The sequence below is a fragment of the Salvia hispanica genome, chromosome 6 (assembly GCF_023119035.1).
Source record: "Salvia hispanica cultivar TCC Black 2014 chromosome 6, UniMelb_Shisp_WGS_1.0, whole genome shotgun sequence".
In the NCBI taxonomy this organism is placed as follows: Eukaryota; Viridiplantae; Streptophyta; class Magnoliopsida; order Lamiales; family Lamiaceae; genus Salvia; species Salvia hispanica.
Genome location: NC_062970.1, coordinates 40706769 through 40734455, shown reverse-complemented (window position 1 = coordinate 40734455; position 27687 = coordinate 40706769). Strand labels below are relative to the sequence as shown.

Below are 27687 nucleotides of genomic sequence, written 5' to 3'. Positions count from 1 at the left end.
CAGTTCTTACAGTCGATATGAGATATTGAGTACATAACAAATAGCTAAAAAATGGTTGATTGGGGAGGATTATAAGGTGATTTACGTGATTGATTGGTCGAAATTTGGGGATTATGAGAAGGGATGTCAGTGTAGCCTGCAACCTGTGGGCTGGCCCGAATTGCTCGCCAAATTTATAGGTTTAGGGCCGAAAATTTATAGCCCGATAAAATTAAAACCTTATTAGCCCGCACCCGATTAACCCGCAACCCGTTAGGGCCACCAGACCCGAAAACCCAATAAAATTTCTATTATTCTATTTCTACTCCTAATTTGACACTTTATTGATTAGTTTTATAATATATATAACTAAAAAATAACTTTCAATTTTATATTAAATATACAAATTATATATTTAATTTTTATTAATATAAATAAATTAAAAACTTCAAATTCTCAAAATAAATTATTTAAAATTTCTAAAACATGCATCAAAATTTCATAAAATATCTCAAATATTAGTATTGATCATGTTTATGATTAAGTTTAAGCATATATCTCAAATTTATCATAATTAAATATTTTACATTTTATGAATATAACTATTTTTCATCATTATTTATTGGATTGATCGCATGTTACTATTACCGGTACCAAACCAATTAACCCGCTGGGCTAGCCCGGAACCCGACCTTTTAGGATTAGGATTGAACTTTTATAACCCGAAAGAAATCACAATCCGACTAGCCCGCACCCTATTGACCCGCAACCTGAATAGGGTTGGCCCGAAATCCGGTGGGCCGACCCGATTGACATCCCTAATTATGAGTTGGATTTTGGGTGTGGGAAAGCGGTTTGGGTGAGTTTGGCGTTGTTCTTAGAAGATTTGATGATTTTGATGAACATAAGGGAGAATGATCGGACTGAGGTGTGGGTGTATTTGGATGAGTTGGATATGACCTATTTTGAGAAGGATCAACACATTCAAATGTTTCTTGCAGATTAATTATGAGATTATTGTTAGAATATAAATAAATAAACTTAACTTTTTTAGAGAAAAATCTAGATATAAATTAAAAGGTAAAGTAGAGAATTCTAGAATAATCAAGGAATGCCTATAAATAAGAGTGTGTTGTATCATTTTGTAAGTTGTGAAGTAATATAAAATGTTCTTAGTTTGTCCACATTACAATCTCCTAAATCATTTGTCATATATTCCTCCAATTGCCTTCTCACAAACAATTATAATGTGCAATATATGATCATGCACAATTGTTGTGTCAACTGACTTGTGAGATTATCATATTTGATCCTATCACGTTTTTAAAAAAGTTAATTTTTTGTAAACTTCATTGTTAGTATTTTCAAACTAACTTTTTATTTAATTGGAAACGTGATCAATATCAAAAAAATTGTGGACAACTGCCGATTTTCAGCCAAAACCACCGGTTTCGGGCAAACATCCTTCCTGCACCTACAAAGGGACCTTGAATTCAAGCAAAAACAAAATTGACAATTTAATTTGTAAAATACTATTCTAGCTATAGTAATCAAATATAAAAGAGTAAAATCTATTCAATAATAAAAATGAGTATGACCTTTTTTTCTTCCTCCGATACATTTTCATTGGAGCCTTGATAGAACTGAACTGAACAGTTAGCCCTTTAAGTGATGGAGTCAGAGACACAATGGAATTATTCGCACTTGTGTATTTTTCGTCCATCGACTCATACGAAGTGGATGCACCATCTTGGCTCGTACTGATCTCATGCAGAATCTGCAGTAATTGTGGCAGAACTTCGAAAATGGACTCCTTTATAGTTGAGTATTTGGCGTCCATATCATTTCCTTCGTCCTCACTAGGCTCCTCATTACTTTGCTTCTTGTTGATTGCTTCGTCCCTCTCCTTCTTGACTTTTTCTTTTTTTCTTTTCATCGTTTTCTTCTTCTTGACAACAGTTTTTGCTATATTCCGACGACGTGAATATATAACACCGAACAAGTCTTCTTCACTCAAAGACATGAAATATATTGTTTTTATTTCCTCTGTCGTCGGTTCCATAGGTGTAACAATCAACTGCAGAATAAATTTAAATGTATATTAGACAAACAATTGATATTCATGAAATAATTTTAAGATATTCAATATAACAAAACTTACGTCTGCTTTATCCAGCAAAGGGACATATGAACCCTTGTTTATAATCTGCCGCCATCTCAGACATCGAGGTAATTTTGCACCGTCAATCTTTTGTGCAGCCACATGTTCCAGTTTGGGAAAGGTCTCATATGCCCAGTAATGCAAAACCCAAACTGGACCATTTAAACGGTATTTCTTTTTACCTTCCTTCGGTTGAGCCATGTCCACGTAATCAAACATCATTTGATACACGTATGCACCCCATGGAAAATTGTTCCATTCCTTTAAATCTTCCACCAACACCCATGCCCATTCATCTATCGTGCAATCCTCTCGGGCAAGGAGGTAATAGTAGCAAATAATCAAATGTGTTGCCTTGATATAAGTATCAATGCCTTCCAATTCTTGGTTGATGAAGGCAGAGTACAATGACTTCAATGTTACCTTAATTTTAGTATGCATAAAATGTGTGTAAAACATACTACTTTTAGGAAGTGCACTTTCTTTGATGGCTGAAAATGGGATTTCCCGAATCTGAGCCCCGTGATAAGGGCAAAATCTGTTGTCGTGAACTTAATTTGTTTCTCAACAATTTCAAACCAGTGCTCATTCAACGGGATTTGAATCCCCGTGATCTCTCGGTGTATCAAGACATGTAAGAGCTATTGTGAAAACTTGTCTCTGCAACAGTCTAGAAGGTGCCTTAAAGCTCCACCTTTAACAACATTTACGGCTTCATCTCCCCCTACCTCTTGAAGTGTATTTGTAGTAATGCTAAATCCGTTTCCATCCCGATGTAACAGTTCAAATTATTAGATATATTCATATGCGAAGTGTTCTTCTTCCATGAGAAGGAAGCCTTCAAACATGAGTCAAAATTCAATACCTCTTTTATCAACACTAAATCCAATACTATTCTAAAAATGGAATCATCATAATCTACAAGATTCACTTAAAATGAAATATTTAACTAGATGTCAATACATAATGAAGTTTCAATAGTTATTATCATTTCACATAACTCTATACCCCATAACAAGATTTCAATGAAACTATTATAATAATATAAGATTTAACTAGATGTCAACAAATTAAAAATGAAATTACCGGAAGGACGGGTATTTTATACTCCCTCCGTCCCAAGATATTAGACCCCTTTTCTTTTGGGCACAGGAATTTATGAGATGTTGTTTAGTGGTGTAAGTGGAGTTGGTAGTAAAGTGGATTTTTACCATAAATAAAAATGACTCAAATATATTGGGACACCCAAAAAGGAATAAGGGTATAATATCTTGGGATGGAGGGAGTATTCCTCTTCATTGGAGATTTCAAAATCTGAAGACCCCAACCAACTGAAATGCGACAAACAAATTGCAAGTAGGTGTACCGCAGTTAACTTCAATTTAGGATGAGAGTTCGGTGATAATTACCGTCGGGAGATGAAGATGAAAAGTAAATATTCTGCAGTCAGGGTAATTGGTCTAGTGGCGCCATCTGAAATACCCCAATTTTAAATTAGGTATACCGAGGTTAATCACAACTTCCAAGGAGAGGGCAGTGATAATTACCGTGGGCGCCAATTAGAGTGAGTGGGGATGTTAGTAGACTATGTGATTAAGTGGGGTGAGTGGGAGGTTAATTATGGCCTTTTCATATGATTTGATACACATGATATGATTTCATTTATATGTCTTATGACACGGTTAATTCTATTAGATGTTTCTTATTTGATTTGTTTCAAATATTATATTATGTGATTTGTTTAAAATATATTATGCTTCCATGTTGATTTGTATAGTTTTTTTATTCTCATATATTTCATTGTTAATATTGATTCTAATTTTATTTAATTAATTTAAAATTGAAAATTAATACGTTCAAAATATATTAAATTGTGCATAGAACATGCGTGATACTAGTTACAATAAAATTCTAAATTGAAAAATAAAATTAAAATCAATCTCATCATTATAAACTAAAACAAAGTGAAGTGTGTGTATGGTCTAGGGCTGGAGAAAAATACCGAAATACCGGCCTTATCGTACCGAAAAAATATCGAAAATACCAAATTTTCGTTATACCGTGACTTTCGGTACGGTATGATACCTTACCGAAAGATTCCGGTAAGGTAATAGTATGAATTTTCAAATACTGCGGTGTACCGCTGTATACCGAAATTCGGTATATACCGTAAATTAAGGTATATACCGTAAACTAAGGTATATACCACAAAAATATAAACACAATTATATATAGTATTTTATATATTTTTAAATTATAAAATCTATTATGAAATATAAATATAATTATGTATAAATTATATTTAATTTATTTTTAAAATTATAAAATATAAATAATATTCTGAAAACTCTAATTTTCTATTTTAATTGATGTTGAAAGTCAGATATGCCGCAAAAGTAAGGTATACCGAACTTCGGTGCGATATACCGAAAATGAGTTACGGTATCGGTATGGAAATTCTTCATACCGAAAAAAGGTATACCGAAGTTCGGTATACCAAAAACTTTGGTAAGGTAAAGGTATGAATTTTTCGCATACCGTATTTACGGTAAGGTATACGGTATGGTGGTTTCGATAAGGTATATCGTGCCTACCCACCCCTAGACTATGGTCTACGATATTATGTATGTATGATTGAAAGTAGGACACTCTTCATTTATTAGTGGGATGATAATCTATAAATATATAAAAGGGGAGTTTTGGGAATAATTATATGAATGCCATTGATAATATAAATTTTTTTTTTTCTAATATACTTACTATATTATTAAATTTAAATATCGTGTTATGTAAAATATTAATACTATGACTCTTCATTTTTTTCATGATTAACTACCCACTAATGACATTATTTTTATTTACACATTAACCTATTAACTTTGGGATTTATAAAACTAATCATTATATTAGTGCTCCTCTGCCGACATTCAATATAGACTCATTTTTTTTCAAATCATGAGGAGCAATAACATATATACATGTGAAAATTCCTACAAAATGCTTAGGGACGAATGAGGAAGTGGCGTATAGAAGTGGGATCAAGGGGGTACAACTGTACCCCGAAAAATCATTGTATTAATACTACATTTAATGAAAATTTAGATATAACCTTGGTGCTCCAGTGGTAAGCTGTTGAAAATGCCTTCCCATTGCTCCGAGTTCGATCCCTAGCTGGACCGAACTTTCTAATGATTACTTTCTTTTTCTTTTTTCATTACTATGTTTGAATACTTTTTTATTTCTATACTCACATTTTCATTTTTGTTATGAATTCTCCTTTTCATTTTTTTTAATTATGTTTTCTTTCTTTTTCTTTTTCATTACTATCTTTGAATACTTTTTTAGTCCTATACTCACATTTTCATTTTTGTTATGCATTGTCCTTTTCATTTTTTTTTAATTATGTTTAGGGTTTGAATATTTTTTTTTAAATTTCTGTACTAAAATTTTCAGCACTCCTACCAACATTTTCGTTTTTATAATGTAGTACTCCAGTAATTAATTTATTTAGTTAGGTAAAAATTTGCACTAATATTTTATTTTATAGACATTAGGATTGTTTACTGCACTTTAATCATTTTGATTTTCCCTATTATGTTTGTTATTTTATTTATTTTAATTGCTTTATTTATACTCGATTTTTTTTTCATTTTATTGCTTTAATTTTTTAATATGAAATTCTTATTTTTAACATTTTAGGTAATAATCCCACTGTCCCATTTTAGGAGTCTCATTTGAGTTTGACACGCGTTTTAGAAAATGTAAAGAAAAATTGATAAAAAATGATAGCGGAATGTGAGTCTCATTTTTATATATTAACTTTATAATAAAATGTGAGTGAAATAAGGTTGATGGAATATGTGACTTATTATCATTTATGGAATATTCTAACCGGAACTCCTAATGTGGGATGAACTAAAATGGTAAATCGGGACTCCTAAAGTGGGACGTAGGAAATATTGTTAGTACAACTCGTACTTCATATAAAAAAGTTCTTACTATTTAAATTATTTTTATAAACAATGTTATTTTATTTATATCATAATTATTTGTCGTACAATTCGTACCCCCAAATCAAAATTTCTGGATACGCCACTGGAATGAGGAGTAGAATAAAAGCAATAATCAAAAATGTACAAAACAATTGAGCAATAATAAAAAAATTTGCAGACAATTGAGCAATAATTAACAATTGAGTAGAGAAGAACTAGCGAGAATCAAATTATTGAGCAATAAAAAAAACTTGCAGAGAAGAGAAGAACAACTAAGAAATCTATACATATATAAAAGGCGAGTTTTTGCTTTTTTTTAAAATATTTATATGTTTTGACCTTATTCTGAAATATTTATAAGTTATGGACCAATTTGAATATTTTAAGTAACTCTCATGAATATTTATTTAGATATTTTAATGAGCATTTGACTAATTTTTAAAGCACTACAATGACTCATTGGTGGTTACAAATATTTAAATAAAATAATGAGCACTTAACAAATTTTGTAACCTATATTGTCTTGATTTTATAATTTATGATGTTTTAATTCCATGATATATCATGTACTAATTTTGTACCTATAAAAGACATAGAGTTGCAGATGAAATACATACTAACAAAACATTCTTCATTCTCTCTCAAGACCTCAACAGTTTATTGCACATTTAGGAACACTGTTTTGCTCGATTTTGAAGCCCCATCAAGTTTATAGGTGCCTAGCAGGTTTGATCATATACGTTAGGAGGAAGTCATTTCATCTTTGGGAAAAATACGTCAATCCGAGAGCACTAACCGTGATGTAATTTGTCTTGCGGAAAGAGGGTTTTTCTTGACTAATTTTCATTGTAATTCCATTTCATTTATTGTTGTTTTTTTCTTTGATTACAATAGTTAGAGTACCGCGTGTATATAGTTCTAGAATTTTATAGCAATACTTTTTATAGTTCTTAGAGAGGGAAGAATTTAACATTCTTAACTCAAACATACATAGTATTTATCTTCATCTTTACACAATTTATTGTTTTTAGTAGAGAAATATGAAGGATTGTTTTAAACATATTTTTCAAAAATGTCAACACTTAATATAGTCTCTTTATCATTGTCCACATAATTGTATTTGTCTTAATTCCATTATAAATATGTTTAATTTAATGTCTTTAGGTGTAAAACGAATTGAGGAGTATATATTTATTGAATTTTTTATTATATAGTAGTATATTTTTCCATTTTAAATCTTATAAAATTATATTGTTTCTTATTTAATTAATCGATTAACAATTTAAAATCGTATGAAAAAAAAATATTCCGTCGTGCATCGCACGTGGGTTAACACTAGTAATCATTAACTTGCAGAGAAGCGAAAATCAGATAAATGAGCAATAATAAAAAAATTGAGAGAATCAAACTTGAGCCACAAGCAATAATTATAAAAAATTTGCATAGCAGAGCAGAATCACATAGACAATAAGCAATAATAAAAAATTTGAGAGCATCAAACTTGAGCGCGAGAATCACATTTTCTGAAAATGAGGAATAATAAGCAAAGAAGAGCTAGCGACAATTGAGCGATAATAAAACAATTGAGCTAGCGGAGTATCAAAATTTGTAAATCATCTTCAACAAATGTGTAAATCAAGATTTGATCGAGCGATGATAAAAAAAAATGTAGAGAAGAGAATCAAATTAGGAGCATCACCGCTTCATTTACTTCTTCAACAGTAAATCAAACTTTGTACAATGATCGAGAATCAAATTTTCAGAGAATAATGATATTAATCAAATTTGAAGGGCTACAAGTCAATCAAATTAGATTTTATTTTTATGCAGTTGTTTTTGTAAGAATCATGTTAATGCTCTTCTAATGAGTATATCATATTTTGGATTTAAAAAAATAAATAAATTACTACTAGCATTGAGCGAGAAACTACCTTTCAGCAGTTTGCGTACAACAACCATCATAGCCAATTCTCTTTCTAATGTTGATTTGAATTTTATGTGCTAATTCGTTGAGAGAGAATCTGTAAGAAGCATTTGAATGTGTTCAAATATATCTACGAATCTGTAAGAAGCATTTGAATGTGTCGATCGTTCTCAAAATAAGTCATATATATCCAACTCATCCAAATAAACCCACGTCTCGGTCTGATCAATTCTTCAAGATGAGCATCGCCTAAGCTCAAACCGCTTTTCCACACCCAAAATCCAACTCATAATAATCTCCGAATTTTGACCAATACGTCACGTAAATCACCTCCTTAATCAACCCTTTCTCACCTATCTATTACGGAGTCAATGTCTTACATCGACCACAAGAGTTGTTGGAATCATGACCAATCAAAGGGTTTTGACCGCATTGTTGATGTGGCATAACATTTAATTTTAGTATCACTACATTATTCTTGTTTTTCATATTCAATATGTGATCTTATATTATGTCTCTAAATATGTTAGAAATATATTAACCAAATACTGTGGATGCTCTTAGATTGATATTGGCCCAATTAGACCGCAATTCATTTATGAGAGAAAATATATTCTATCGCCTATCTAAAGAATAATGATTTCCCAAAATTTTATATAGTACAATCCGACTGAGTTTTTAGAGTGTCAAAATAAACGAAGTGGAGTATAAAATACTCTCTATTTTCAATAGAAGTAAGGATTTTTAGGATGACACAAGTTCACTACATGAAACTAGTAAAATATGAAAGATAAAAGAAAAAAATAATTAAAATATTATTAGTGCATAGTGGAACCAATCTTATTATTAAGTATAATATGCAGTGATAAACTTTTCAAAAATAAAATGAAATTTATTTTATGGGACGAAATAATATGATATAAATAAAAATATTTTTTTAGAGATATATGGGATGGAGTAGCTAGTAACCTATTCTTATAGTATTTACTTAAGTTGTATCCAAGATTAATGCATACCCCAATAGTTTAAAATCGTTATGTGGTGATTGTATCTACAATTTTGGCGGTGTGCAGAGTGGTAGTGGTCTTGTGGAAATGTGTGTTGTACCAAATGATCCTGTTTTTTACTTTGGAAAATGCAAATATAGATGAACAAAGCTGACTAGTCTTATTTTTCTCTTCACTGTATTGTTTTAGCACTCTAACAAATGGTACATATATGCATACATCAAACAACAAGTACCTCTCTTTGTTTGAGATGCAATTACTGGCGTTAGAAATTTTTTAAGAATAACCATTTAGTATGCAAAAGAAAGCGTCCCTAAGTATATAATAAAATATCTTAATCTTTTATGTTTTCAGAACGCTTTTATTTGTGTTCCCTAATTTTGATTGGGACACTAAAAAATAAGGACACATTAGATACACTAATTAGCGTCCTTAATCGTATTAAAAAGCAACCTTATCCAAAAAAAATTTGTAGTGTACCAATTTCTAAACTTGTCAGAGTCAAAAAATATTTTCACCATTCTTTGCTTTGTGCTTCTTTCTTCTCCACCATCTCCGGTCACTCGATGATTCGATTTTAAAAGCATTCTTAATTTGGTAGATATATAGATAGAAATATTAATCAGAGAGTTTTGAGATTGATATGAGGTTGATTTGGTCGTATGCATAATAATTGAAGCAATCAAAAGTTAAGTATAATCAAATAGTCCTACAAACAAAACATAGTAGTGTAACAAAACAAAAAAAATCAAGTAAGCGTTGGAGTAAACCAAATGGGTGAGGGACCAGCAGCAATATCAATAATATCATTATTGGGAATGGGATAGTAGCAATTTGAGAAAGTCTGTGGGGCGCAATGGTATATTCCGACATCTCCCCGGCCTTGATGAGATTTAGAGTCGGTGAAGTAAATAGAATTGGGGTTGAAATTGGGGATGGCAAAGGAGTGGTTGGTTCCTACAAACAACGCCATATCCCCCAAGGAACATCGCAAGGTGCTCATCCATCCGCCGCCCTCCTTCACCACTCTACTTACAACGAATCCAAAAGTAGCGCGTTCGGCTTCATCGAAGAAACGGGAGACGAGGAACATCTCATCCGTTTGCTCCGCGTACGCCAGGTGCTCCTCCACCGACGACACCGGATCATCCGGCCTGGCTTCATCGTTCTGCGCTCGGATCCACACCAGTTTTGGAGAGTCCAGGACGGTTAGGTCCCAGTCCTCCAAGCCCCGGCTGTGGAGGTCGGAAAAGGTGAGGCAAGTGAGGACGGTGCTATTGCTCTTGCTCTTGCTCGAGAAGACGAAATCTTGGTAGCTCTTAGCGTACTTGAACCTGGGCTAGTCAAGGTCCATGAAGAGCTGACCAAAGGGTGAAAATTCGTGTCTGTGGCTTGGTAGGCCAGTCACCGAATTCGAGGTGGTAATCCCAGGCCGAATGAGGCCACCGCGCGGCAGTCTTTGGAGTCGGGGGAGGCGGAGAGGATGAGTTTGGAGACGCGGGCTTGGGCGCAGCGGAGGTTGAGCTCGGGGTTCGGGAGGGAGTCGATGGGGGGGAGCTTGATGTGGCGGCGGGTGATGGGGTTCGACAGGAACACCTCGTTGTTGCGGCGGTTCATCAATGCTAGCCACCCGTGGGAAGACCCCACCACCGTGGCATTGTCGTCCGGGACCCAGGGAGGGTCCCGTCCCGGGCCGTATTTGTTGATCCGCACCACTGAGGAGTCTGCCGGGATGTAGAAGTTGTACGCCATGCCGCCGTGCCTCCTGTCGAATGTTGGTGGCAGCATCAGCCATGGATTAATCACACGCCCATACTGGAATGTGGCGGCTGCACTTCGGAATATCATACTCATCATGGACTACTTGATTAATTATCTACCTAGGGCTTCTTTACTTATAGTACCTGAAAAAAGTTACTACTCCTAATAGATTTGTGATTTGGAAATACTAGAAGAATTCAATTCTTGACCACAAAAAAATATGCGACTTGTGACGCAAGTAATATAATATTGAGAATTTGAGATGAATCTTGAATAGAATTCTAATCTTTAAAATTGACGATGGCGTTCCAATTTATATTCCGAGGAATAGGAATGAAGGGCGGCGGTAGGATGATGAGCAGCAAAACATCAATATCATCCTCCCCTTGGCTGATGCTACCGCCATCCTCGGAAGCGTATAAGTTTTACAGCCTCGGAGACAGCAAAGTGGTGAGCATCAACAAGGAGCGCCCCCGCTGCCGTGGGCACAAGGCCGGGTTGAATATGTGGGATCGTCCCACGGCTGGGTGGCATCATACAACCTGGACAACCGACTCACTTTCCTCTCCGATCCCATCACCGGCCGTCACATAAAGCTTCCCGACATCCACATCTTCCCCACCAATATTATCCTATCGTCCTCCTCCCACGACTGCCGCGCCATCATGTTGTACAACAGCCGCATTGCCACCTGCTTCCCCGCCCACACCACCACCAACTGGCTCCCCATCTGTGGCCGACACGATTTCTACTACCAACTCGTCTACTCCACCCACCACAGCCGCCTCTTCTGCTTCACGAAACTAACGGTCGAGTGCTGGGACCTCGATTATTCTCCATCGTCCTTTCTATGGAAGCTTCCCCTGTTTTCTGATGATTCTGAGTATGAGTCTGATGAGTCTGAAGAAGACGATGATGATATAAAAATAAGCAGATGCAATTACCTCAAGTATCTGGTGATGGACGAGCATTCCGGGCGGCTGTTTATAGTGATACGGGATGGCTTGGAGCTGGTCGAGCGCGACGGATCGTACGCCAAAAACATCGTCAGTAACAGCGGTGGCGGGAACTGGAGTTATCCACACAAAACACATAGTTTCGAGGTGTATGAAATTGATGTGAAGGAAGGTAAAATCATGAGGTACATGGACGCTTCATTAGATGGTCTCGCAATGTTTGTCGGAGGCCACAACTCATTTGCGCTGCCGGCGGCCGACTTCCCTCACTTCAACTTGACCCCCGATTCTATCTATTTCGTCGAAAATGCTTATAATTATCGGTCTCATGATATTAGCAGGTTTAGTTACGGTGGCCATGATATTGGCATCTTTAATTACGTGGATGCCAAAATTTCTTCCATCTATTATCCCTCTCATGCCTCTCAGGTATCCAAGATCGCTCTAGCCATGTGGTTCACTCCAACTCCACATTAATTAATTTATTTATTTACTGCTACTACTTTTTATTGTGTGTTTTGCCTTAATTATCATCTCACTGGAGTACTCCTATTATTTATAAACATTGGATTAATTAATGTTTTTATTATAGCTCATATATGTACCCTATACAGGCAGTAGACATTTATAGAAAGAGTCTGAAATTAGAAATTACTCCTACTACTGGTATGATGTAAGGTAGGAAAGGAAAGGTACATACAGCATTTGGAAGACATTACTACTATAATGTACTATCCAATAAGTCTATTTTGATCTAGGACTACAATCATATCAAACAGAGTATATAAATCAGACAATTTCTCGTCATAAAATCCCCGTATATAAATCGTGTTGATGCATAAGATTGACAGAGTACCTTTATAGCATGGAATGAAGATCACGCCTATTGGAGATTTACAAACAAGGTTTTTTTAAGTCATGTCACGAGGCAGAGAGTTCGGTTGCATGAATGACGAGGCGCAAATTGAGATTTATGCATTGTATGTCTGAATGTAGGCAAGTTTTTACCTGGCCATGACGAGGGAGTCATGATAGGCTCTGCTGATCATCTTCTTGTAAGGCATGTTCAGTTCTTGGCAGGCTGATTTTTATTCAGTTGCTTTGGTGATCGACTCTTCGGAGAGTGAATCTTGAATTCTGAGAGCTCCACATTACGAGCTTTGGAAATGCTGAGGGCTGATTGATGGATTTTCTCGATCACGAGATTCCTCTTCCGTTCATCTATGTCGCGAGTATCTGCATTTGCAATTTGGGTCAGAGGTCGTGATTTAAATGACAAATTAACGCAAAAGAATCATGCCAATCTCCAAATGTGCTTTGCTTGGAATACTGTTTATCCTCAATGAAACGTAAGCATGAAGGTGGTGTGCTACTCACCAACGGTCCTAACAGTGTCAATTCATCCGGATTCTAAAACATGTTTCTCGACAGCAAGGGCTAATTCTGCAGCTGCATCGTTTCTGTCCCAAAACAATTCATAGATTATTATGTTGCAATCTACTCTCACTACATACAATGATACAACTATGGATGAGCAATCTACTCATTTAGACTCTCATTTTCCAGATATCTGAACCTCAAAGTTTGATAAATAATAGTACTACCTCTTTGGCATCAGAACAGCTCCAGCATGCCCTCCATTGCCTTCAAAATCCACTTTGCTACTTGCTGGAGCAGCAATGGCGGTGACAACGCCAATTGATATTGCTGCAGAAATATAAATTTTAGCATTTATAGGAAAGAATACAATGTTTTCGATCATAACAAAAAAATATTACTACGTGATGAGCAATCCAACCCTCTTCTTCCAAGATGGGACCTTGCTCAATATGCAATTCAACAAAAGCAGAATAGGTTACTTTTTTTAAAGCCACACTGGGAAAAGTCCTCATTGTTCGCATATCCAGCGAATTTGGCAGCATCAGAGAAGGATATATTTTGGCCATCGACTGTCCTCTTGAGAAGTTGGGCCAGTTCTTCACTTCCAGCTAATAAGCGGCTGCACCACAACAATCAAACAAGTTTCAGCCAGAGAAAATGGACATGGTAGAGCATTTCAAGAAAATACGAGGCCATAACCTTCGCAAGCAGCTGATTCCAAATCGCGTTGGCTCTTCTGATGTAAACATGATCACCTCCAGAGATCTCTTAGGCTTAAACCCTGACCTGTTAAGCTTCAAATTCTGAGAGAAGCTCCTTGTCTGATAAATGTGGAAAACATTGAAAACAACTGCAAAACCCATGCGTGCTTGAAAAAAAGAGTCAGTACCTTTTTAGTACATTAATTGCCTCGATGGCACCCAACACTCCGACTACTTCATCATATTTCCCAGTACGGTATAGCATCGATATGAGAACCAGTGGAAACGGGCGGCAGCTCTGGTTCAGAACCGACCCTGTGTCCAAGTCAGAATTGGGAAATTATTTACAGCTACTGAGAGAAAACCAACAGAAATGGAATAACAATAACAAGAACAAGAACGAATGAACTTATGACTCACCATCGACCAAATATGTTCCCAACTGCATCCTCTCTGACCGAGAGACCAGAAATGATCATCAAACTCTTGACGAACCTGCACGTTCATGTGGCACTATAAGCAAAAACTGCCACATGCACCCTTTGCATAGATACGAACAGATGCTACATCAGTTCATGAGCGAAGAATTTTCAGGAAACCTTATACTATTGACGAAATGTGACTCTTATGCATATAAATAGAAGAAACGGACAATGTGAGATTAGTCAAAATCTTACACCCTCGCTTGTACATCTTTTTCCCTGTAAAGGATCCTGGTGACTGAAGGCGCGTGTGTATCAGAGAGTTGAAAGTTCATGAATCTACAACACAGCATTAAATATACTACATGTTCATAACTTCATCTATGCAACCAACATAACATTAGTTATCTTGGAATCATTATCCAAAATCACAGATAGCTTTTGAAATCAAAAATTTCCACTAAGTCAGAAAACATGTCATTTCTTGACAAATACTAACATTCATTGGTAGGAGAGTATGTATAAAATGCCTCATAATCCACAATGAGGACAGAATCATATTGCTCATATATTAAGGATTTTTAAATACTATATTCCATACTTTGAAATTTATACAAATAACTGTTTCACAACAACAAAATAAATAACTTAAGCCCACTTCAGATCATACAAGATTATCACACAAGGACATCAAGTTACTTCAAAACTCATCGAGAATCATTTCCTCATTATCCCTATTCCTCAAATTTAAATTTATCTTTATCAGCAATATCGAGTATCCCACTTCAGAACATTAAAAAATCGAATCTTTCCAATCCCAGTAGACTAAAAAAGACACAGTATTTTTATAACAATAGCATTATTTTCCTAGGTTTTGAGAGAGAATACCTGTTTCTGCAGAGTTTCAATGTCTACAGAAAGTGGAGATGAATTGGGTACCCGGAAAACTCCTCCATGGTTCTGATGGTGTCATATTCATTGCTTTGAGATGAGATTCCAGCAAGCAAGTAGATAGAGTGGATGAGGAGAGAGATTTTCAGGTTAAATAATTGTTCTTGGTTGGGAAATTGTGAAGGGGAGTTGTCCGTTGTCACGCCACTTCAAAAAATTTCCATCAAAAAAACATTCATCCCTGATTATATACTACTCCCACTACATCACTATCATAAGCTCAAAACATTAAGATTTTGATTTGAAAAAACCCTCCAAACTAATTAGACTGTGGAGGGCTATTTAATGATAAAAACTAGTACTACTACACAATTATCATCGAAGCTTCAAGCCGGAAATAGCCTTAGAGAGTCATTCATGTACTTTGTATTTGTATTTGTATTGTCGTTTGGGTTTCAAATAAAAGCATTGATTCGCGTTTATTGCTCTTAATTGATTTTGTATACACAACAAAAAGTGCATATTATAGTACTAGTAGTAATTTTTATGTTATATTTTTCAATTTATCTACTTCCTTTGAAATTTACTTAAGAATGTATATTTAAATATTTTAAGAGGTAAATAAGAAATATACGTTCACAATTAACCTCTTTAGTTTTCTTAATATTAACAATGTCAATCACAACATGTTATCACAAATATGCATTTGACAAAGAATGCGAACAAGAATCGAAAACAAGAACACCAAACACCAATTTACGGGTTCACTAATGCGCCTACATCCACGGGAGAACTCAGGCAAAATTGTATTGATGAAGAAACAAGGGTTTACAGATGCATACAACCACGAAACTAAACAATCAACACCACTCAATCTAGCCTATCACAACCGAAAGCGCAAATCGAATGACTAACCAATATGAGCAACGATCATTGAGCGAGCGCACCAACGATCACCAAGAACTTCCTCTTTCTTGATCGATGAACCTCCGAACCCCTCCACAATGAATCCCCAAATTTGATTTCTAATTTCGTTACAACCGATGCAAAATCGATGTTTAGCTTTTTATATCACAAGGCTTTATCCCCTGCGGTTGCCTCACCTACATTCTCAATTTAACTAATTTCAAAAGATGTGAGAGACGATTTCTTAACAAATCTCCACCTCGTATCCAACATCAACACCTGCGTCATAGTCCTCCAAAACCCGTTCTACTACTTCCTTAGAACGTTCACCAACTCTAAGCAATATGTAAACTTAGAAGCCGGTACCACCTTGGTTAGAGCATCGCCGGGTTGTGCCGTGCCTATTTTCCGACCTCTACCATCCCTTTTCCAACCTCATCACGAATGAAATGGAGACGCACATCTATGTGCTTACTTCGTTGTGAAAAGTCTGATGCTTCGATAGTGAAATCGCACTTTACTATCACAATTCACAACCACCTCTTCGCCCGATCCCAAGGTCTTCCATAATACCCTTCACAAAACTTTCTTTACAAGATCGGAAAGCAATATACTCCTCGTTGTAGATAGAGCAACAACGATTGCAGATTAGACTTCCATGTGACCGGCACTCCAAAGAGAGTAAATATGTATCCATTGAGACTTCCTCTGCCTCTATTTGATGCATAATCCGAATCGCAAAGATCCCACAAGGCTATCCATTGTTTGATCCTCAAATCCTCATACATGATCCCATACTCGAACTTCTCTTCGATATCTCAACATCCACTTTAAAGCTTGACAATGCACCTTCCCCCGGGTTGCTTCATGTATTCGCTTGTCAAGCTCACAGCATGAGCAAGGTCGCCGTGTGCAAATCATTACATACATCACACTTCCAATGATGTTAGCATAAGGTATTGAAAGGTACGATTTATGTTCGTAGTGTGTTCGAAGGAAATAACGAGTTCCTAGGTCCAGCAAATCCATTAGATCACGCGGTCTAGGAACTCGTTGTCGAGTGAAATCCTCGGTCGTCGGACACGAGCACTTCTTTCAAAAACCCTCAACCACTTTACTAAACCTAGTATAGGGAAGAAGGATCGATCCACGTAGAAGGATGCGTAATACTCATGTTCAAAGATTTGGATGTGTTTTTGGTGTCAGGTCCGCCACGCATTTTTTCTTGGGTTGAGGAAAACAAATTAAACTGACTTGGGAATTTTAAAACTCCTACGCTAATAACTAGACCTAGGCAGAAATAACAAGAGAACGTTGCGAAAAATAACGCTCAAGCACTAGATCTAAGAAAACTACTCCAATTACCTAGACCAGGAAACAAACGATCATGGGACTATGACTCGAAAAGCAAGTATGGACGAAAAATGCGGAATAACTAACTCTCGTACTAAATAACAAATGACATCATCTTCTACAACCAAATTCGTAAAAACTCATAAGAAAATCAACACGAACGAAATCAAACAGACAGCAAACTAATTCTAAGTCAAATCAATGCATAATCAACGAAGAACGAAGTATCCGACGCTAGACGAAGCAAAACAAAACAAGAAGAAAACTCAAATCCATCTAACAACTTCCCTTTTTCTCACTTGGGAAACCCAACCCCTTACCCCAAATCCACCCCCACCAAGCGTCCAACCCCAACTCCAACCAACAAAAACCCCTTCATCATTTCCCGCTTTCCCGAACAACCCTCCAAAAAAAAAAAACCCATGATCTATCCCCAAATTTCCCTATATCAAACACCACAATATCAAAATAAAACAGAATCATATAATACTTGAAAAAATAAACTTCCAAAGAGATCTACGTAAATCAACTTGAAATATCACAAAAAAACAAAACCAAAAAAAGCGAAAAGATAACAAGTATCATAAATGCCCAAGTCAAATTCCCAAAAAGTGAATTTCCCGAAAAAAAAAGAGAAAAAACAACCAAATTAAAAAAAGATTTGGGCCCACACTGACCTTGAAAAACCCAAAAAACTTCAAAGAAAAGAAACCCCCTTCGTACCCGACACCCCCGATTCACATTCCCAAGGGGTGTAATGTGTGTGAGCTAAGAAAAAAAAGTTCTAGGTGGGGCTCGATCCTTTTCTATATATAGGCGTTTGGAGGGGGGCCCAAAGGTATAGATAAGACTTTGTTCCCTTTAAAAATACAATCACCCCCTTTCCCTTTTTTTTTAAACCCCCGCTCACTTCTTTTTCCCTTTTCCCCTTCGCGACCATCCCCTTTCCCAAAGTTTTGATCTAGCGATTTTTCTTCACACACCCCTTGGGAAAGGGTTTTAAGCCCCAAAAGAAATTATAACTTTTTTCACATATAACCGATGCATAAAATTTAAAATTTATGGGTTTTTTCCCATCAATTCCTCGCTCTTCCTTTGACTTAGGACCCCGGGTTTTGCGATAACCAAACCGCGCCTAAAGGTTTAGACTATTGGGATTCCCCACCCGGGAATTTTCGAGTAACTCATAATATAATGCTTGGATTTAACCCAAAGGGACCTTTTTTTCCCCTTCGCCTCTTATGATATCAATGCCTAAGATCCTTTAGCTTCACCCAAATCCTTCTTTTCCCAAATCGATTTGAGATCATATTTGACTTTCTCAATTTTTTATTGATATCCGATCCAAGAACCAAAGATATCATCCACGATGGGAGCAAGAAAGCCCCCGATTTCCCATCTCTTTCTTCATATATACAAAAACCTGCCATATTTGGAGCTTTAAAAACCAATTTTCCTCATATCCCGATCAAATTGTAGATTCCAACTTTTTACTTGTTTTCGTTAAGGCCATAAATGCTTTTTTTTAAAAAGAAACCCTTTTCCCCTCATCTCCTAGTTTAAAAAAACCCCCCCTTTTCAACCCCCCAGAATAGTTTCCTCAAGTTCACCATGTGAATGTTGTTTTTTAATCTAGCGTGTAATTCCCAATCATTCTTTGCCCATTGCCATAAGAAGTCCATGCCCCCCTTCACCCCCGGGAGAAAATATTTCTTTGAAGTCAAGCCTTTTTCCCCGTTTGATTTTTACCCAAATTAATCCGCTTTATACCCCATTCTATCTCCATCCGATGCCTCCACCTTCTTTTTTTAAAGATCCCCTGCATCCAATAATTTTCCCAAATCACTTTTCTCGGGTCACAAGAATCCATGTCTTGTTTTTCAAAATGAATCTAATTCTTCTTCTTTACCCAAAGCCTTTCTCCCCGGATCTAACTGTTTCCCATGGGCCCGGTTCACTGACTCCACTTCTTCCCGACAAAAGCATAATACACCAAACTTGCATTGCTATATTTTGGGCCCCTTTTACATTCTACCTTCTTTTTTATCTCTTGTCAATGTAAGTTGTCAAGGTTAGTTTCCTCCGGGTGTTTTTCCTTCATCATCACCGATCTCATAAAAGGTTTTTCCCCCGACATTAGCATTTTCATCTTTTTCCACATCATCGTACCTCCTAAAGCCCCAAACCTAAACCCGGGAGTTTCGAGCTAGATGCCCGTTTAAACCGATCTCTAAATCTTTATAAGGCATTTCTTTTTTTAAAAATCACATCTCCAAGTACCCCCTTTTTGATTCCCCGGCCCTTCCACCGAGCCTATATCCCTTCATTCCCTTTTGATCCCCCCAAAAAAGTACACCCCCAAAGGGAGCCCTGGGGCTCTAGCTTTCCCTACTTGATGTGAGAGTGCCCCACCCCAAAAAAGGGTCTCAACTTTGTAAAATTTTTATGATGTCCAAACCATCTATAACCCGGGTTTAAATTATTGTTTGAGCGGAAGGGCATTTATTCACGGTTGTCAGGGCCTGAGGGCCGCCCCCCTTTTGGTTTTGTGAGGCTTTCCCATGAAATCGCAGCACCCTCACTTTTTCAAGGATGGTTCAGGGGGGCTCTTTTACCCACTCCATTCTCTTTGAGGATTGTTGGGAACCTTTTCTATGTTTTTAAATTCCCCTTCAATTTGGAAAAATCATCAAACTACGAGAAAAAGGAACTCTAAACCATTGTTCGTTCTAAGACATTTCGGTTAGAACCTTTTCTCCACCTCAACCTCTATACACCATTCTCCGAACTTGCTAAAGGCCCCGCATTTTTCTTTTTTATGAAGATAACCAAACTTTCTGAGTAATCATCCACAATTGACAAAAAATCTACCTCCCCCCCACCGATGCCCGAGCAGCCCCCCTATATCGCCTGGGGATACTCAAGAATGGTTTAGGGCCCTGCTTTCCACTAGGGTAAACCAATTTCTTACTCTTTTCCCCCCAACACAAAACCCCACTCTCCGGATCTCATCTTTGAGCCCAAATTTAAAAGGGGGTTTTTTTGGGTAAGCCATTTTACTCCATCCATTGAAACATGCCCAAGCCTCAGATGGGATATATCTCCATCCATCTTCTTCACCGGTTTGATCATCGATAAACCCCCCGGATTTTAAGATTACAAGTTGGCCATCTCTGGGAATACAACTTCCGATCCCCCTTAAATAATTATTTGCCCTTAGAACATGGGTTTTCCCCTTTCCCTTTTAAGTGCCCCCAAAGATATCGATTCCTTTTTTTGTCCGAAATATCCACTTTCCGCTTCTTCTTCCTTCTTTCTCTTCCATGAGAAACAATTTTTCTTTATATGTCCTGGATTCTTACAATAGTGACAAGATCTTGTTTCCTTTTCTTCTTTCTTCTCTGATTTTCCCTTTTTCTGCCACTTCTTCTTGGAACCTTTCTTGTCTGCACTCTTAATATTTAGGACTTCCCCAACTTGATCAACTGGTTTGGTAGTAGAAGCCTTCTGGAATTCCTTTGCTTTCAAGGCAGTAAGCACCTCTTCATATGTGAGAGAGCTATCTCTTCCATATAGAATGGCATCTTTGAGTTGATCAAAACTCTTCGGGAGTGCATTGAGTAACATAATGGCTTTATCCTCATCCTTTATATCTCCATCTACACTCTCCAAATCATCCACTGCCTTGACAAAATCATCCAGTCCAAGATTTCTTTCCCATCAAGAAACTTAATCGAATACAGCCTCTGCTTCAAGAATAGCCTGTTTGCCAAAGACTTCGTCATGTAGATCGTCTCCAGCTTGGTCCAAACTGCAGAAGTGTTTTCTCTTTACACACTTCTCTAAGAACTCGATCTCCAAGACTCAACATTATCGCGCTATGAGCTCTATCCATCATATCGAGCTTCTTGATTACTGCCTTATCTTCAAGATCTGCGGATTTATCCGGTTGCTCATACTTCATCGCCTCACATAGCCCTTGTTGCACAAGCATCGCCTTCATCTTTACTTTCCACAGCCCAAAATCGTGTCTACCCGTGAATTTCTCGAAATCAAATCGAGAGGCAGCCATCATCAATTGCAAAATCAGTCGTTCCCACAGACGGCGCCAATTTATTATCACAAATATGCAATTGACAGCAATGCAAACAAGAATCGAAAACAAGAACATCAAACACCAATTTACGTGGTTCAGCCAATGCGGCCTACATCCACGGGAGAACTCGGGCAAAATTGTATTGATGAAGAAACAAGGGTTTACAGATGCATACAACCACAGAAACTAAACAATCAACACCACTCAATCTAGCCTATCACAACTGAAACGCAGCAGCTGAATGACTAACCAATATGAGCAACGATCATTGAGCGAGCTGCACCAACGATCACCAAGAACTTCCCTCTTTCTTGATCGATGAACCTCTGAGCTCTCTCCACAATGAATCCCCAAATTTGATTTCTAATTTCTGTTACAACCGATGCAAAACTGACTGTTTAGCTTTTTTATATCACAAGGCTTTTATCCCCTGTGCTGCAGCTCACCTACACCCTTCTCAATTTAACTAATTTCAAAAGATGTTGAGAGACGATTTCTTAACACAACACATCTAGCGAGTCACATAGTGCCAACTGCGGATTTTAAGAAAAGGTTAATGAATATGGAATAGACGACAGTTGGTAGCTCAAAGATCAAATTTAATATTCCCTCTGTTTCTTCATAGTTGAGTCATTTTTCCATTTCGGGAAGTTTCTTCATAGTTGAGTCATTTCTATATATGGTAACCCCTTTTTCTCTTTCTTACTTTACTCTCTCTTACATTATTCTCTCAACTTTATTCACTTTATACTTTATTCTCTCTACCTTTTCCCCTCTCTTACTTTTTTATCTATTCATTTAACACACTCAATATTCCTCTCTAAAACTCCGTGCCGAAAAGTTTCGCCTCAACTATGGCGAAACGTAGGGAGTAGTAAAATTTCCAGGTACTCGTGGGTCAATGATGGTACAATGATCCTGCCAAATAGGCCTGTCAAAATGAATAACGGGTATTGGATACCCGATATCCAAACCCTAAAAAATCGGGTAATTGGATACCCAAAACCCGAATTTTCGGGTTTCAGATCGGGATCGGGTAGTGAGAATTTTAGATTTTCGGGTATCGGGTTATCCGATACCCGATCGGGTATACCCGAATTATCCAAAAAAAATTTAAAATTAATAAACTATTGGTTTCTTTCTTAATTACATATTAGTAATACTTGCTGAAATAGTTAGCATAGGGTATACCCCAAAATGCACAGCGCCTCCCTCCCCTCTCATGTTCTCTCGCTGCGCCTCCCTCCGCCGCTTCCCACCGCCGTCGGCCATCTCCTCTCGATAGTCTCTCCCTCTCCTCTCAGCCGCCAGCAGCTCTTTCTTCCATCCTCTACTGCCCAGTCTCTCCCTCTCCTCTCAGAATAGTAGTCCCATCACTACCTTAATATTTTAATTTGTTAATACAACTTTTATTATTTGGCTATACTTAGAATTGGCAGTATATAGTAGTAGTAGTATAACTTATACTATTTGGCCGTTCATGGAGAGTTGCAGTATAAATTTTAAAACTTGGCTATACATACTTTTTAGAATTGTGAAATGCTTATTTTGTGTTTAGTTTTTCTCTTGAATATTACTTTATCTTTGTATTAAATTCAAACTAAATATTAAATAAAATGTAAATTTTTGTGGTTAATTTTTTAAAAAAAAATCACAATCACAATTGTGACTGAATACCGGATTTTTCGGGGCTGGATACCCGTGTCGGGTATCCGGGTACCCGAAATAAAATTCGAGTCGAATATCTGGTATTGGATTTTTGGAATTTCGGATGGGGTATCTGCGGCCCGATTTGACAGGCCTACGTGCCACATGTTGTTTAGTCCCCAATTTTCTAAGTACAATCGTCATATTCAGGTATGAAATACTCCTTAGTTACTGTTCCTTCGAGGAATCTATGCCAAAACTCAAAATAGAGAGAAAAATTTAATAATGTGCACTAAGTTGAATTTGGAAATTGTCAACCACAGTTATAAAATTAATAAAAAAAAAAATCTATTACGAATATTTTCATCAAGACCTACTATTTCTTTAGTTTTGTAACCGGATCATCCACTAATACTTCATACTCTGTATTTAAAATCACTTCATATGTAATGCCAAGGATTGATCCTTTAATTTTGATTAAGGATAGGAAGAATTTCTTTTACTCCGTCTGTACCACAAGAATATACATTTTTAATTGAACACAAATTTTAATACACAATTAATAAAAAAAAATATTTAAAATATTGTTAGTGAAAAATGAGTTTCATTTCATTAAAGAGAGAGAATTTTAAAAATTTAAAAAAATACACTCTTATGGAACAGAGCGAATACTACGTGTCATGGTTTATTAAAATTCCATTTTAATACTAGTTATAGTATTTGAGTTTTGCACTTAGAAGTGTTTAATATATCTGGAGACTCAACTTAGCCCCTAGTTTACTTTAGTACTAAACCCAATTCAGTGTAGAATATTTTAGAAATGAATGGCGGTCAAATTCGGTAAATGTCAATCTAATACTGCAAAATTTAGTATATTTCTAACATATTTAGAGACATAATATAAGATCACTTATTGAATATGAAATACAAGACTATAGTGATACTAAAGGGATTGTTTAGTTTACAAGATTGTATCTCAGGATTAAATATATAGTGTGTTTGGTTAATGAGATTGAATCTTTCAACTGAATCATAGATTGATAATCATATGATAATTAGTCATAGTCAACCCCCTTCAATTAAATAATTTCACAATTTAATCATAAACTGTATCTTTATCTAAGAAACCGAACACCACCTAAATATTCTGTTACATCAATGACACGGTAATGTCCCTTTGACTAGTCACGATTCCAACAATTCTTACAATCGATGTGGGACATTGAGTTTGTAACAAATAGCTGAGAAAGGGTTAATTAGGGAGGATTATAAGGTGAGTTACATGATGGATTGGTCGAAATTTGGGGATTAAGACCATCTCCAATGGTACACTAAAACCTAAAATGGGATAGGTATTTAGCTCCAATAGTACTCAAAAACCAATCCTATTTTTGGTTTTTGAGAAAAAAATACCTATCTTTAGGTTTACACTAAACCAATACCTAAAAGTTTTTCAAATTTGTGAGTAAAAAAAGCATAATATAGAGAATATTCTTTTAAATTTGAGTTTAGTGTAAATGGTTGGAGTAAAATCAATATTTAGTGTGAGATTTACACTAAAATGAGTTTGAGTTTAGTGGAATGGTTGAAGATGCTCTAAGAGTTGGATTTTGGGTGTGGGAAAGCGGTTTGGGTGATTTCGGCCGATGTTCCATGAAAATTTGATGATTGAGAAAAATCTAGATAAAGAATATTAAAAAATAGAATAGATAATTCTAGAATAACCATTCTATAAATAAGAGTGAGTTATATCATTTTATACACTTTGTGATGTTTTAAAAATAAAATGCTTCTTAGTTTGTCCATACCATTTCCTAAATCATTGTCCCAAAAAGTTTGTCGCAGTTTGACTCCACGCGAGTTTAGAGAAACTATTTGATTTTGTATTAAATGGAGGTGTGTAGTGGAATAAAGGTCTCATATTGAGGAGATTGACGGATCTATGTTTGAAAAGATACCAATTGGAACAAATTTTGTGAGACGGATGAAAATAGTCAAATGAGATTAGATAAAGTTTGTGAAACGAAAGGAGTACGTTCTACCAATTGTCCTCTCATATTTCAAGAATAGTAATTATGAGTAACGATCGGCTGAGCGACTCCAATAAGCGTATGTTCCACGTCGCCAATCTTCTTTCCCAAAGTGCCCAATATCCCTGGCGCACATTTCAATATAAAATTCCACATTCTTTTTGCAAATATTTGCTTGTGTTTCAATCAATTGGTAATTTTCTTTTACAACAACAGCAGCTCAATAATACAGTACAAATAGTCCATTTTTCAAGTTCCAATTTCTCCCTTTCAATTTTTGTGAAATAATTTAAGGATAAGTGTTCATCTGCCTCACTGGCAGAATCACAAAATGATTTTCTTCCTTCCCATTTTTGAGAAATAATTTAAAGATAAGTGTTGATTATGATAAATTTTCTAAACAAAATTACATGGCTAAATTTTGACACATACCCTCCGGTTTATCACTTCAAATCACAGTTTTTCTACTATGAGAAAGGCAATGGCGAATTCAAAGAAAATACAGTGTCGTCGCTTATTCTTATGTGTCATTTCATTATACAGCTGTATTGGTTGCTATAACAATTTTCTGCAAAATGTTATGTAAAAATAGTTACTGAAAATAGAATAAAATATACAATATTAATAATTTATGGTAAGTCTTATGAGTCTATGACACCTATTGATGGAGTATTACTGCATTTAGTTTATGTACGTATAAAAGAACAATGTTCTAATTTAAAAATCAATCATAGCCTATATCCACCAATTATTTATGTACTCCTACTAGAGTAATTTATTTCAACAGTAATTTTACGTCTGTGGTTATCTTGTACGCGCTTCCATTTATGCGCGCCCCAAAAATTGCATTTACTAAATTTGATTTATATATTAACCATACTAATCTAATTCGGTAATTAATGCTTAGTTAATGGCACTATGTATCTTTTTTATTATTATTATTATTATTATTATTATTATTATTATTATTATTATTATTATTATTATTATTATTATTATTATTATTATTATTATTAATTAAAACACGTTTCTATGTTATAGAAACAGTAACATTTGGGAATAAAATTTTATTCATTATTCCATATATGGAATATAAACATTACAACAATCATTTGCAATCTGGCAAGGTCAGATCAAACGCATACATTACAAAGATTACAACTCTCTCATTTGCAGTCGGGCAAGGGTGGCCCACACAAACACTTATTGTGAAAAAACGACGAATATTCCATTTCCTGAAATACCCCTCCCGTCGGAATTCGGCCGCAAAGCCGGTTATAGCTCACATTCAACGACGACAGCGGCGCGAACCCCGCCGGCAACGACCCGAAGATCTTATTATGGTTCATGTCCAAGTACCTCAAGCTGTCGGGAATCTCCATTTTGGTCAGATCAAACGCAAACACATTCCTCGACAGGTCAACCCTCCATATGCTCTTACTCTTCCCGAACAGGCCCGAAGCGTCCCCTTCGAGCCTGTTCCGCTCCAGCTGGACACTCTCGAAGTTGAAGCCACTCCAGCCTTTCGGGATTTCTCCCGAGAGCTGGTTGTGTGACAGGTCAATGTACGTCAGGCTCGCTGGGATATCCCCGAGCGCTTCTGGGATGCTCCCAGTGAGCCTGTTTCTGTCCAGGAACAGGCTCCCCAGGAGCCTGAGCTGGACCAGGGAGGGTGGGATCGAGCCGGTGAGGTTGTTGAAGGATAGGGAGAGGCCGGTGAGGTTGTTGAGCTGACTGAGGAAGGGCGGGATGGGGCCGGAGACGTTGGTCCAGGTGATGGTGAGGTCTTTGAGGTTGGTTAGCTTCGTGATGGCGGGTGGGATGGTGCCGATGAGGTTGGGGAGTTTGTGGAAGGTTAGGTACTCGAGGTGGGGGAGGTCGCCCATGGCGTCCGGGATGGGGCCCACGACGTCGTCCGCGGTTTTCAGGATGAATTTGGTGATGCGGTTGGTTACACGGTCACACTTGGCAATGTACCTGTTGCCAAATAAAAATAAATATAACAATATCTCATATCGGCGTGAAAATTAACTGAAATGAATGTATAAGTACCAAGTGCAGCAGTCGATGTCGGGGTTCCATGAGGCGAAGGTGTAGGCGTTGTTGAAGTGTTGTTTGATTTTGAGGAGGACTTTCTTGTCTTGAGGGTGGCATCGAACTGATTTGGAGAATGTGGGTTGGGATAGGATGGCTATGAGAGAGAGGATGAGGAGGAGAGAGAGGCTCCTCATGTTGCTTGCCTTTTTTTTCTCTTAATTCATTACTACAACGTTGTACTAATATATACTCCATCTGTCCCATTAGAAATGCAACGTTTTCCTTTTCAGGTTGTCCCACTAAAAATGAAACATTTCCTAAAATAGAAACATCACTCTCTCTACTTTTCCCTCTCTCTTACTTTACTCTCTCTTCATTAACTCACAAAACAACACTGCATAAAATCATGTGCCGGAAACCAAATGTTTCATATTTATTAGGACG

The 27687-nt window shown here is 36.6% G+C and overlaps 1 protein-coding gene and 1 pseudogene across 1 annotated transcript; both read right to left on the bottom strand.

Moving 5' to 3' along the window:
* Positions 1-12846: 12846 nt before the first annotated feature.
* On the bottom strand, positions 12847-15382 carry LOC125195349 (annotated as a pseudogene).
* A 10876-nt stretch (positions 15383-26258) lies between these two features.
* LOC125192492 (polygalacturonase inhibitor-like) lies at positions 26259-27471 on the bottom strand. The gene is made up of 2 exons (XM_048090084.1): positions 27259-27471; positions 26259-27183 (listed from the first exon to the last, which is right to left on the bottom strand). The coding sequence occupies exons 1-2, from the start codon at positions 27435-27437 to the stop codon at positions 26373-26375; spliced, it is 990 nt and encodes a 329-aa protein (XP_047946041.1). The 5' UTR covers positions 27438-27471; the 3' UTR covers positions 26259-26372.
* Positions 27472-27687: the final 216 nt, after the last annotated feature.